This window comes from Martes martes, assembly GCF_963455335.1.
Source record: "Martes martes genome assembly, chromosome: 7".
Taxonomy (NCBI): Eukaryota; Metazoa; Chordata; class Mammalia; order Carnivora; family Mustelidae; genus Martes; species Martes martes.
In genome coordinates this window covers 143,089,243-143,103,074 of record NC_137894.1, presented here as the reverse complement: position 1 = coordinate 143,103,074, position 13,832 = coordinate 143,089,243, and the positions used below count along the sequence as shown (strand labels likewise).

Here is a 13,832-nt window from a genome sequence, read left to right as displayed (position 1 = left end):
TGGATGGTTCCGGGAAAAATCTGTTCCCGTACCCGTTCAGCTTCTGGACGTGCCTGCATTCCTCGGTCTGCGGGCGCCTTCCTCGCATCACTCCAAACTATGGCTTCCCCCATCACATCTCCTCCGACTGACTCCGATCCTCCGACCTTTCCTGTGGAAGAACCCTGCGATGACACTGGGGGCCCCCCGGGCAATCACGCCATCCCAGCTGCCAGGTTCCTTTTACCCCGGAAGGTACCACAGTCGCAGGTTCAAGGGGCCGCGATGAGGACCTCTTGTGGGGGTATTACCCAGCCGACACCTGCCCACGCCCAGGCCCGCCCACCTCCACTCTCGACTCTGCAGCAGCAATGCCTGAGGAAGCACAGGCCTCCCCATCACAGCCTGCACACGTGCCCTCCACCCTGACCCCTACCCCAGCCCGGTAACTCCTATCACCCTCCAGCTCCCAGCTCAACTCTTACAGAACCCTTGTCTCGGGCCCCCGCAGAGCTGTCTTTCAGAGCATTTACCTCCAAAAGCATGTGTCTGAGTGACCACATGATGAAATGGAAATCTCCGGGGGAGGGCGGCCCAGGTCTCGTCACTCAGCACAACCCCACAGCCCCGTACAGTCCCTGGCGCATGCCTTGACCAATCCTGGTCGCTGAATAAATCCTCCGGATGTAGTCAAAGCTGTCATTTATGTGACTGCCTAGTGAAAAGCTCCAAACATAGAAGGAGGCCAGGGACAGAGAAAACAAACAGCTGCTCCAAATACTAAATAGTAACCCAAATCAAAAGTTACTAGAGCAGACAGTTCCAATTACAGGCGCTCCCTGGAACCCAGCTAGCGCACACGGTGGCGGTCCCACAGGGCCGGCTCTAGGACCAGCAGCCGGTACGCCCCGGGGTCCGTATATACGGTGGAAGCAGAAGGATCACATCACAGTCATCTGAAAACTAAGAAGCTTCCCCAAACGGAAGAGGAGACGATGGGTGTCTCTGCACAAGACATGGCTCTGCCAGGCTTCTGCGGAAGCTACATCGCAGTCCGAAGCACACCCCCGTGCACTGGCAGTTAAGAGACCCCCAAGGCTTCCCACAGGCGCGCAGCGAAGCACTCGGCCTTCTCGCACGGCCAAGTCCGCGCTTCCCTCAGCGTGAGTAGGGACCGATCAAGGCGCACACACGTTTTGAGCCACCCTTTCCGGTGACAGTACGCTAGACTCGTCAGACAAATATTCCTCCTCAGGGCAACTGAGGGCAGTACAGGAAACGCGCGAAGGGCGCCTGGCAGTAGGGGCCTGCAGCAGGGACGCCCACGGCGCGGCCACAGCCCGGGGATGAAGGAACAGGAGCCCGGGCGCTCCCGCTGTACGCAGGAACCCAGGCAATGGGAAGGTGACCCGGATACAGTACAGGGACCCACACGACGAGAAAACAGAACTAACTGAGACACTGTGGCACAGACAATGGCTCCGGACTTTTTCAGAACTGGGGAAAGATACCAACATTCGGCACCGTCTAGAAGCCCGAGCAAATCCCAAGAAGGACACAGATGAACGCGCTGTCACACAGGCGCTGAATTTTGCAGTTTTTGAGAAGGAAATGACTCTAACCCCCGCTTCTGCCCCTAAGTACGAGGAGGTGCGTACAAAGGGTAGAAGGAAAGGAGACGGAGCTTCTTACTTGAGCTGACAGAAAGTCTGTGAGAAAGCAACACATCGAACGCTGACTTCTGTCACACAAGCCGGGCCGGGGCTAACCAGCCACCAGCTGAGACGACGACACCGCGCACTCGCCGAAAGTGAGCACCTCTACCCGGACTCGCCAGCTACAGCCAAGTGGGGGGAAGCGGTTAAGAAGAAACTTTTACTTTACACAGTTAAACACTACTTAAATTTGTTTTAATATGTTTGTTGTTTAAAAAAACTGTAGTCATTTTTAAACGAAAATTTTAGGCCGTTCTGGAGGGTGCCCAGTTGGCTCCGTCAGTGCCGTGAGCAACTCCTGATCTTGGAGCTCGGCACCAGTCCTTCCAAGAAACAGACTATTTAGAAACTATGTTTAAAAGAGAAAAAAAGTGATTTACAACCCAATATACACTGACCCTGAATTAACTAGCAATATGGATTCTTTCTTGAGCAAAACAGTACATGTCTTACAGACTTTAAAGACTGCAATGTTTTATTCGTGAGTAACTAATTTTTCCGCCTTTAAAGCCGCACTCACCTGGCCCGCGGGCCTGCCGAGCGCCGCCGCCCGCGTCCAATTCTCGCGCTTCCAGCTGCCGGAATTCGTTGATATACTCCACCTCCGAGCCCTCCCGGTTCAGCGGCCTGCGAAGAACACGCAGAGTCAGTGCGGCGCGTCTGCGACGCCAAGAAACCCACGCGCCCCGGGGTTCTTGAATAGCTCCTTCTGCCTGAAGTCACGGAAGCAAGCGGCGACGGCCCGCCGGCAACTGAGAGCGCGCTCGCTCCACGTCCGCTTGCCCCTTAGCGCAAATTCAAACAGGGAGGAACCATCGTTTCCTCCTTCGGAGTGGCGGAAAGAGGAACATTCCCGATCACAGCGGAGAGTGGTGAGTGGGGATCCTCCCCCCCAGGGACAGGGAAGCTGGGTGCGGACAGGCACAGCGCGTTCACTCACCTGGCGCTCGGCTCCCAAATGCCCAGCTCCAGCGAGGCCCTGCCTGGACACGAGACTTGCAGGAAACAAAACAACAACCTCGCCCTCAAGAACCAGTCCCTCCAGTGGAGGAGCCGTAACAGACACAACATACTCGTTAGTGATGGGGGAAATTAAACGGCAAGGACATAAAGGACTCCAGGGAGCAAGGGCCCAAACACGAGGAAAGGAAGGAACTTTCCGCAGTATCTGTAATCGTTAAGACCTGAACACCACGTCCGCCAGAGAGCCGAGCTCGGCCACGGCGCGCTCCTACTTGCTACGCATCTTTCCAAGGACTGCCATAGCTGTTTTTCATACAGGCAGGTAAAAACGTCCAAGATGTTAAGAGAAAAAAAAAAAGACAACTGCAATACGACATGCAAAAGACACCATCGGTTATATTATCAATATTTCATGCCCCCGCTGTCACAGAAAAGACTGTGTAATACCAATTCTTGAAATAGGAGATTTACTTTAATAAGATGCTATTTGCATTAAATTCTACTTTCAGCCTGATATTCGCGGCTAACAGCGGCGTTCTTTTCGTTACCATTTACCTGACACTCATTAATCAAATTAGTAATTCAGGGCTGACTCCACGCCAGGCGCTGTCATAAGCTCTTGGGATAAGGCAGCCCCAGGGACGCCTGGGGACCTCTGTCAGTTTAGCAACGACTCGATTTCCATTCGGCTCACGATCTCAGGGTGGTGGCACCAGGCCCCACGCTAAGCCCCACGCTGGGCTCCACACTGGGCATGGAGCCTGCTGAAGAGTCTCTCTCCCTCTTCCCCCTCTCTTCCCCCCGCCCCCAAAAGGCAGCTAGCAGACCGTCCTCATGGAGCTTCAGTCTAGGCAGGAAAAGAAAAATAAAGGAAAACACAGTATGTTAGACAGAGAGAAGTCCACGGAGAGAAGTCCAGCCAGGAGAGGAGACGGGTGGGGGGCTGCCACGGTCACTGATGGTAAGCTGACGTCAGAGCAAAGATCAGCAGCGAGAGGAGGGCCGCGCACCCCAAGGAGGGGAGAGAGCTCCCGAGGGAGAGCGGCGGGAAGCCGGAGCCGGGGGCAAGTGTGCCAGCCGGAGTCAGGACGCAGAGGAAGCCAGAAGCAGCGGGGAGCCCGGAGGTACGGGAAAGTGGGGTGTTTCCCGGGGACGGCAGGGGCAGGCTGCTGGCAGGCGCTGATGACAAAGACTGTGACTCCTGCTCTGAGAGTGACGGGTTCTAAGCGGGGACGGAGAAGCAGCAATACCGAACTCCTGTTCGAGCGGCCCGGCTCACGGCCACGGAAGCCGGGTGAGGTGGCCCGGGACGACGCAGCCGGAGCGGGGAGAGCACCGGACACCCAGCTCACAACCCAGGCCAGAGACAGGCAGCCTGGACTAGAGCGGCGGCAGGCGAGGGGAGCTGGGGACGCCGGCGAACTAGGTCTGGATGTGAAAAAGCAAGAGCCAAGAACGATCCCCTGGTCCGCGCTGCTGGGAAGACCAGACGCGCAGGCTGCACCCGTGCCCCGCAGGATGGCGCTGCCGAGCCCCCCCGGAACGCGAGGGCTGGGACTGGAGCCTCTGGAAGCACAGCCACGGGCAGACGGGGAGCGAGACCAGCGTCCCGAGCATCGGCAGGCCACCAGCAGCGCACCTGCCACCGTTTAATTCGGCTGTCCCCTGAGCTGAACTCACCGCAGGGCAGGGCCCAATGCAGACACAGGTTCTGGCACGGACAGAGCACCCCGGAAGTGCTCTTGTGCCTTGGGGAGCAAGAAAAGGGACCTCAAATGCTCAAAGTGCTAGCAGTCCCCAGTTTTTCTCTTTTCTTTTCTCTGTGTTCCAGGGCTCAGCAAGAGCCTCAGACTCTGAGGGGAAAGCCCGTCTCCCAGGGGATAGTGAAGACCCTCACTGCCTTCTCTCTTCCCAGGTCCTCCCACTGCTTGACCCCAGAGGTGAATGCAGCGGGGGGAGGGGGTGTGTGGAGTGGAGCAATGCGAGCGCCTGGGAAATCGAGACCCACCCCCCAAGGCCATCCATAAGCTAGTGGGCTCACCCCGAGGCCGCGGCTGCGTGAGCACGCGCGGACCCGCAGCAGCCCGCCACCGACTGAGGACCCAGGGCCGAACTCCACAACGGCCAGCAGGTGGCACCACGCGGGACAGACGCGACGGAACCTCGGACCCCACGCAGCTGGAAGAGCTCGCCTTGGGCACGGAGCTGCTCAGCTGCATTCGCCAGCGGATGGAAACAAACCCTGGGGCCCATCACGTCAAAACACCCAGGACACACACAACTACTCGGCACGCGAAGAATGTGGAAAATCCGCGGAACGGAGCGGTCTCGGTTTAGATACCGGCTCTCCAGTTTGGGGACGCTGCACTTCACACCGACCTTAGATCACTTCCAAATGGATTTGAACCGCAGGCACTTACGGTTTTCAGCCTGTAAAGCTAATGTTCTCCAACATTCGAGCACTTTGGAGTAGAGAAGGTCTTCCTGAACAGGGGCACGGAAAGGAAAAGTCAAAAAGGACCGTATCAACAAACTGAATGCCGTGCAAGCTGATGACCGACGTCTCTAGCAAGGTTGAAGGGCGAGAGCAAGGGCCACTCACAAAACACCGGAGGACATTAGGAATTCCCGTAGATCAGGAACATGCGCACGACCCAATATAAACGCGACTTTTAACTTTAAAAAGTATACGCATCCGTGTATTTTTTAAATATTTTAAAGAGAAAAACAATACCAGGAAAAGAAATTTAACACAGTTTTAGTGTCTCTCCTTAAAAATTAACTGCATCGGGGGACGCCTGGGTGGCTCAGTTGGTTAAGCAGCTGCCTTCGGCTCAGGTCATGATCCCAGCGTCCTGGGATCGAGTCCCACATCAGGCTCCTTGCTCGGCGGGGAGCCTGCTTCTCCCTCTGCCTCTGCCTACCACTCTGTCTGCCTGTGCTCGCTCGCTCTCTCTCTAACAAATAAATAAAAAATTTAAAAAAAAAAAAAAAAAAAATTAACTGCATCGGGACACCTGGGTGGCTCAGTTGGTTAAGCGGCTGCCTTCGGCTCAGGTCATGATCGCAGCGTCCTGGGATCGAGTCCCACATCGGGCTCCTTGCTCGGCGGGGAGCCTGCTTCTCCCTCTGCCTCTGCCTGCCACTCTGTCTGCCTGTGCTCGCTCGCTCGCTCTCTAACAAATAAATAAAATAAAAAAAAAATTAACTGCATCTTGGGCACCTGGGTGGCTCAGTCATTAAGCGTCTTGCCTTCAGCTCAGGTCATGATCCCGGGAGGCCTGCTTCTCCCTCTCCCACTCCCCCTGCTTATGTTCCCTCTCTCGCTGTGTCTCTCCTCTGTCAAATAAATAAATTCTTTAAATATAAAAAAAATTAACTGCATCTTTTTTTAAAGACATATTTATTTACTTATTTATTATTTATTTATTTATTGGGGCAGAGGGGCAGAGAGAGAGGGTCCCTGCTAAGCATGGAGCCGGATGCTGGGCTTGATTATCAACCCTGTTATCATGACCTGAGCCGAAACCAGGCGCCCCTTAACCACATCTTTTTTTTTTCAGAACTTTAAATCCAGTAGCAAAGGAATTTTTTTTAAAAATGCTATCAGTGGGACGCCTGGGTGGCTCAGTGGGTTAAGCCTCTGCCTTCGGCTCGGGTCGTGATCTCAGGGTCCTGGGATCGAGCCCCACATCGGGCTCTCTGCTTGGCGGGGAGTCTGCTTCCCCCTCTCCCTCTGCCTGCCTCTCTGCCTACTTGTGATCTCTGTCTGCCAAATAAATAAATTTAAAAAAAAAAAAAACTTAAAAAAAATGCTATCAGTGTCCTTACAGTGATAAGTCTTCCTTTCATTGCTATCAAATGCTGCTGGACACCAGGTGAGAAGGGAATGACAATGACCAAAAAAGAAACGAACCAGCTTCATAGTTTTAAGTTTTAGGTCTTCCGCACAAAATATCCTAAGGTAGTAACTCATTAGAAACAACTCATTTATTGAACTTACTAAAATGTTTAATAACAGTTCATCTGATCATAGCCTAACAAACAGAAAGGATCAACACGAAGGCGCTCCCTTACCCTGACCTACAGATACTCACAGTCCCCATCTCTGTCGTATGGTAGGAGCATGACCAGAACATCTGGGCTCTATTTCAATCAAACAATCTCGGGATCTCAGACAGAAAAAATATAATGGATAATACGATACCAGTAGCGTACCCGGAGTACGAGAAACACAAGTTTCTACAAGTAACACATCAGAGGAAGGTGTCCCGAATGTAAGCTGACTGGTAAGAAAAGCTCTGCGAGGGTCGGACGTGAGCAGTCGTCCCAATGGCAAGACAGGTGCTAACTAAGAGGGAGGCGATCTTCGAGAAGCTCTCTGGGCAGTAGCTCACGTCTCTTCAAATCTCCATTCAAAGGACACCCTCTCCCCAGAAAGGCCTTCCCTGACCTCCACACGGAACTGGGGGAGGCCTCCAGTGGGTTCGACACCCCCCCATCTCTGATCAGCTTACTGATGACTCAGGGGCTCCTACTTGTCCTCCCACGGGAAGGTGGGCTCCGCAAGGGAAGAGACTAGGTCTTCCGGTCTCCCTGGGTCCCGAGCCAGCATCAGGCCACCGCACAGTCAGCAGGCACGCGCTGAGTGACGGGGAGTCAGCAACTCCAGCGGAGGGCGGAGCACAACCTGACCAGGAAGTAGAGACCAGGGAGGAGAGCGAACAAGACCACAGGCCGATCTTGCTGTAAGTTCAAAGGGACACTAGAGCCAAGGGAAACAGGCTGCTGTCTTCCCTCAGACGAAAGAAAAACATAGGTGGTATTTAAACTGGGTCCTGGAAAAAAGAATTATGATGTGGGTAAATGGAAAAGAGAAAGAGAATAAACATCTCAAAAGACAGAGTCAGTGTGAGCCCCTGTGACGGTCCGCGGGGGCACAGGAGGCGTCAGGACACGCTCCGGGGCAGAGCGGCCCGGAACGCTGGGCAGAGGGAGGGACAATGCAAGACGGCCCAGAGCCCCGAAGAGAAACTGGGTTTATGTTCCATGTCCGATGTATGTCTGAGAGCTGTTGTTACCACCTCAGAGACCAAAATTTTAGGAATTAAAGCAATAACGAGGAGGTTATTCAAAGGGAGAAATGTCAGGATTCCTCATGACTTTGGTAGAAAATCTGGTAGGACACTTGTGTCGTGATAAACTTTCCTCTCGCCTCCTTTGCATACTCTCCACAATGTGATGTGAAATCCTTCTCGTTGACGAGAACACGGGCTGACACCGGCTTTTTCTCCCATGCAAGCAGCAGCAGCTCCGGGCTGACCACACGCGTCAGGCCTGATCAGGCACGACATTCGGGTCTGATGTAGAGCCCGGCTATTCTTCATGGTTCACTTGTCGGGAAAGGCAACCGAGAAACAAACGTTATAAAAGGAAAAGCCACTATGTAGTCACTTAACACGGAACCGGAGAGCAAGAGGCCTGTCCGCTCCTGCGCAACACCACACGCCCCTAAAGCGAGCCCAGCTGGGCACGAGCATTCCGCCCCGTGGGCGCCCGCCCAAGCAGTAAGTACGAGCGTCTCACCTTCAGTTCCAGAAGAGAGCCCTGGGATGTTAGATCTGCTGTCCTGAATCATCAGACTTTGTTTTCAACTTTGTATGTTCTTAGATCTCTAATTTTTCCCTAACCTTAATCTACTACTGCTATGTTTTTAAAGAAATTAGAAAGTATATTTTAGAGTCACCTACTTCAGCATTTATGTCCCCTGGCGTTACGACTTGCTTAAATACATAAATTTAACTACTATTTAGAAAGAGAAACAGAATGAGTATAAAAAATAACCTTTACTAAATATTTCACAAGGCAGATATCAACATTCTTTTATTTTTTTAAAGATTTTATTTATTTGACACAGAGATACAGAACACAAGCAGGGGGAGCAGGAGAGGGAGAAGCAGGCTTCCCACCGAGCAGGGAGCCCTATGCGGGGCTCGATCGCAGGACCCTGGGATCATGACCAGAGCCGAAGGCAGACACTTCACTCGCTGAGCCGCCCGGGCGCCCCAGATATATAAGCCTTCTTTGCCTACTTTGCTCAATCATAACAAATGTTCTCAAAACAGGTATTTTGCAAATCATCAAGACTGATCTGTTTTTCCTGCTTTCATGGGAGAGGACAGTGACCTGGCTTCTAGATGGCCCGCGAGTTAAGCTGAAGAATAAAGGCAGCGGGGTTATTTTTAGCGCTCTACAGGCATAAAAATACAGCACGAAACTGTGACCTACAGCTACGCACGGCAGAGCAGCGCACCACGCGACCGTCTCCCCGTAGCCCGGAGCGCATCCGTGCTGCCCCACACTGTCGCTCCCGTTTCATTACCAAACAGAAGTCTGAGCACATTTAGGACCGGAGCCCACTGCCGCCGGCTTCTTTCTCAAACAGACGGAGCTACATTCAGAAGGTAGACCGTTCTGTAATTCGTGCAGAATAGTAAGTTATTTTTGTCATTTCGTCTAGCTTACTTACAAGATGAATTAATGAGCAGTCTCTCTAAATGAAGACATCACAACCTCATTCCTAACACAGAAACTTATTTATTTCAAACACAGCTTCCGTGGGTAAATAAGGAAGCTCACTCCTTCCAACAGGGGCCCAGCCAGGAGCCCAGCGCACGCCTGAGAAACCACCGCTTCGCCACGAAGTCAAGCAGAGCCTCTGGCGGCACCACCACAGCAGACCCAACGTACCAGGTACGCCCGAAACCCTTTCTGCACCAAACCTCAGTCCGAGGGGCGCTTCCAGATAGCACTTCCTCTCCGTTAATATCTTAAAGCCTCCTAAGAACTTTTAATAGCAAGTGTCAGTGTTATTCTCAGAGAAGGTTCAGTCCCGAGTCATCTCTGACTTGGTGGGTTTCGTTGCTGCTCAACCACGTAAATGTATTTTCAAAGCTTGGTTTTTGGTACTGACCTAGTTAGAAAACGAAAAGCTTTAATCCATGCTCTAATCTCATTCTGACCTGCATACCTAACCAGTGAAAAACTCATACACTTTTCTGGCAAATTTACTTGCTATTTGCTCATCAGAACCACAACGTTTGGTGCAAATAAACAAGTGAGAATATTTCCACAGGCTAAAAATGCCACTTTTTGGCTGGATGAAGTGGCCAAAATATGATTCCTACAAACCCACACGCTATCCCGGCTCCGAAGCAGTGACGAAGACTCTGCTTCGGGAACTGAAGTGGCATCTGCAGGAGCGAGAGAGATTAATACAAGAGATCGAAAATGAACAGAAAGTGAGAAAAACAGGTGTGGATTACAGCTGGCTGAGAAACTACCAGAATCCCCACACAACCATCCCAGCTACCGAACAAAGACAACTTGAAGTCCTTTGCTCCCAAGTTCAGCCTTGTCAAACTGGAACTATTCTCAGCAGGTAAAAATACTATGTTCTCTTTTGTGGTATTTTGCTACTGTCGAGTCTAAGTTCCTCATACAGCTAGACTGGAAACTGTATTCTATCATGTAAATTCTTTAATCGCGGGTCTCAAAAACCCGCAACCAAAATCCCCAAGGACAAAATGGACAAAAATATCCATTGACATCTTACTGGCTAGGAAATATTTTTAAGTCATATGCAGAATTTCTTTACTAAGATGCATATTTTTTTAATTTTTTTATTTTAATAAACATATAATGTATTTTTATCCCCAGGGGTACAGGTCTGTGAATCGTCAGGTTTACACATTTCACAGCACTCATCATAGCCCATACCCTCCCCAATGTCCATTTCCCCACCACCCTCTCCCGTCCCCCCTCCCCACCGCAACCCTCAGTCTGTTTCTTGAGATTGAGTCTTTTATGGTTTGTCTCCCTCCCAATCCCATCTTTTCATTTTTTCTTTTCCTACCTTCCCCCAACTAAGATGCATAATTTTAAAGGAATATGCAGATTACGCAAAACGGTGAGCAACTACTATAGGATCACGGTATTTACACTGTACTTTGCAGATACACAGAAACGACAAAAGAAGGTTTCTGATCTGAATATTCATTACTGGTTTCCCTGCAGATTTCGAGAAGTTTTAGCAGAAAACGACGTACTGCCATGGGAAATAGTCTACATCTTCAAGCAAGTTCTGAAAGACTTCCTAACCAGTACTAGCAAAGGTAACCAGCAAAAAGACCCAGAAGAGTCAGGGGACACAGACTGTCCCGCTCCGTCTGTGATCCTGGGCACAAGCTCCAGGAGTTCCGATAAAGACGAAATACCCACAATTTCCAGCTACGTGGACAAAACCACAAAGAACAGGTTCCCAGCGTTCTCACATAGAATATGGAACCTACCCTATTATTACCCATCGAGTTAAGTTACTTATAACCAGAAGAGTTTTTACGGCCATCTTTAGGAGAATTCTTAGTATTAAGATTACAAAAAAGTAATGTGATTTCACGTTTCTCTGTTGCAAAGTCAGATGTTAAGTAGTTTTTAACTATGCATCCTATGTTTTAAATAGTGTCCCTTTTTTAAACGCTCTAAAAATGCAATGTTTTATTGAACTGTATACTTTTAACTAAAATGATTCCTAAACATTTTGAAAAAAATGTTTGAAGTATTTTCTTATACTTCAAACATCTCACAGGAACAAGTATGGAATTGGACAAATTCTGTGTGAAAATTAGACATTAACCTGACTTTTATTCTGAAGCTATGCAGAGAATAAAATAAATGACTGATGTGAATCAGACTTTTAGACTGTAACACAGAACTGACTTGAGCTCAGTTATTCTCAGCAGGGAAGGGGAGGATGGGCTGTGCTGGAAGAAATAATGTGCCGTTTAAAGACTAAATTAGGTGTTTTACTCCAACATTCAGATTTGTTACAATTTACATTTTTAATCCCAATTAACATTATGGGAAAGTTAAAAAAAATAGAGCTCTATATGGTATCAATAAAAAGAATGGGTTCATTAAAAATAGCAAATATTCTGGGGGGCCTGGGGGGCTTAGTCCACTAAGCCTCTGACTCTTGATTTCAGCTCAGGTCATGATCTCAGGGTCATGGAATCACGCCCCAGGTCAGGCTCCCCGCCAGGGATGGAGCCTGCTTAAGATTCTCTCCCCCACCCCGCCCCTCCAGTTCTCTCTGAAAATATAGCAAATATTCAGTATACAAAATTCAGTATTTCATAATTTCATTAAAGTAGGAAACTAATCATTGGATTTACTTTTTTTTATAAAGTCTGAGAATCTTTATCATTCTTAAAAATAAGTCCAAGGGGGCGCCTGGGTGGCTCAGTGGGTTAAGCCGCTGAGGGTTAAGCGGCTCGGGTCAGGATCCCAGGGTCCTGGGATCGAGTCCCACATTGGGCTCTCTGCTCAGCGGGTGCCTGCTTCTCTCTCTCTCTCTCTCTCTCTCTCTCTCTGCCTCTCTGCCTACTTGTGATCTCTGTCAAATAAATAAAATCTTTAAAAAAAAATAAGTCCAAGGAACCCAATATTTACAACTTTATATTTGGAGATTTGTTTTTTCCCCCTTTAAAAGGAAAACTATTCAAGACTAGAATTCAGTATCTGCTCCAAAAAATCCCTTCCGACTTGTTTGTTCCTGGCCTCTTGGCCAACACCTACACCATTCTGAAAGGGCCTCAGTTTGGTCTTTAATCCTGTGTCATAAATGGTGTCAGCCTGACCAGGGGTTAATAAGACAAGATAAGTGGAAACACAGCCCTAAGCAGATCTAAAATAAAGATACTGCTCGCTCCTCCTCCCTTTTGACTGTTTTCGTGAGCTAACTATGACTCTCTAGTCACTATAAAAGCCTTAGAGTGGAAACTGTTTGTGGGAGAGCCAAGTATCCCCAGAAGCCCATAACTGCCTATGTCCAGTGAACACAAGATAAACGAGAGTTTTATTATTACTGCCTCAATGGTGATAACAAAATTTCTGCTTTAAACAACAGGGAGTCTGTCTGTGACATGTGGCACTAGAACTGGCCACCTCACCCCGTGGATTAGTGAACACACTCCGCAAAAAGGTCCCAAGCACTCCATTCTCCCCACAATGCACCTACATCAGCCACCACACAAAAGAGGACCAACCCCACGACCCTTCTGAGAGGACCCCCCCTCCCTGTCCCGCGGGGAGGAAGAGGACTTAAGTCCCTCCCGTCCAGAGCGTCCTGCAGCTGTGCAGGAAGACAGCAGACAGCTGTGCGGCCCACCAGTCTGGGAGGCGCACGACCCCCACCCTGCCCCAAGTCCCCACCACACAGTCGCTCAATTCCACAACCAGACGTTCAGGGCAGCGGAAGAAACGCACGGCATTGTGGTATGCAAAGCCTCCATCTCTCACTTTATTCTGGCAATAACCTAATAACCACATTTCGTGTGAGAGCACAGGGATAATTTAAAACTACATTTGTTCTGAGAAAATCTACAAACCAAATAGGAATTTTAACACAAGTAACTTCCAGAATATTAACAGCTCCCGCTCTACATGCCGGGCTGCTCACGGTCCTTAAAGTTGGCAAGAAGAAGGTCAAAACGTGGGCGGGGGGTGGGGGGTGAGGCGCAGATGGGGAAGAAGAATACAGGAGAGCTTCAGACCTGTTCTATAGAGAGAGAGATTGGCTCAGGGGCTAAAAGCCTGAGCTAGGAAAGAGGTAGCCCCCTCCCCCCGCAAGCACCCGCTTATCGGACACACGGCGAGCTCCGGGGAGTCCGCATCTGCAGGAAGCCCGGCCGTTTAACCGTGAAGTCACTCGGCCATGGGCCGGCACTGCACGGACCGCGGCACGCGGCCCCTCATCCAGTCCCTGACAGCGCGTGATGTTATTCCCACTTGACAGGTGAACAAGCAGCCCCGGACGCATGCGCGGCCTGCCGGGTGTCGGGGCACACCGGGCGGGGATTCGCATCTGCCAGGCCCCTGCACGCCTCCAGCCCCGACTTCCCCTCTGAGCTCCAAAGGCGGTCAAGGGCCCACCTGACTCCTCCTCTAGGATGGCCACAGGCAAGCGAAGACACAGAGGTTTATTTTCTGGAAGGATAAATAAAAACCAACAAAGAAACAAAGGAATCAAACACACGTACACAAATGAAAACGCGGCTCTTCAAAACCTTCAGCTGGGAGGGAGCCGCCAGCGCCAGAAACCGCAGCACCGTCTTG

General features: G+C 50.5%; 2 protein-coding genes across 2 annotated transcripts in view; one reads left to right on the top strand and one right to left on the bottom strand.

The window, feature by feature from the left end:
- Positions 1-13,832, bottom strand: part of TDRD9 (tudor domain containing 9) — a gene marked incomplete at its 5' end in the record, with an annotated part of 113,254 nt that overhangs the window by 93,782 nt on the left and 5,640 nt on the right. Inside the window, 2 exons of the mRNA XM_080809772.1 lie at positions 2,215-2,321; positions 7,886-7,994. Coding sequence (XP_080665898.1) covers positions 2,215-2,321; positions 7,886-7,994 — 216 coding nt within the window. The remainder of the gene's footprint in view (positions 1-2,214; positions 2,322-7,885; positions 7,995-13,832) is intronic.
- RD3L (RD3 like) lies at positions 9,799-12,133 on the top strand. The gene is made up of 2 exons (XM_080808977.1): positions 9,799-10,098; positions 10,734-12,133. Exons 1-2 carry the CDS (start codon positions 9,800-9,802, stop codon positions 11,029-11,031), a joined length of 597 nt encoding a protein of 198 aa, XP_080665103.1. The 5' UTR covers position 9,799; the 3' UTR covers positions 11,032-12,133.

Bases quoted from the DNA above. Each gene is read 5' to 3' on its own strand.
- RD3L (XM_080808977.1), top strand. From the start codon at position 9,800: ATGCCACTTTTTGGCTGGATGAAGTGGCCAAAATATGATTCCTACAAA. The intron at 10,099-10,733 runs GTAAAAATACTA...GTTTCCCTGCAG, and splicing joins ACTGGAACTATTCTCAGCAG to ATTTCGAGAAGTTTTAGCAG.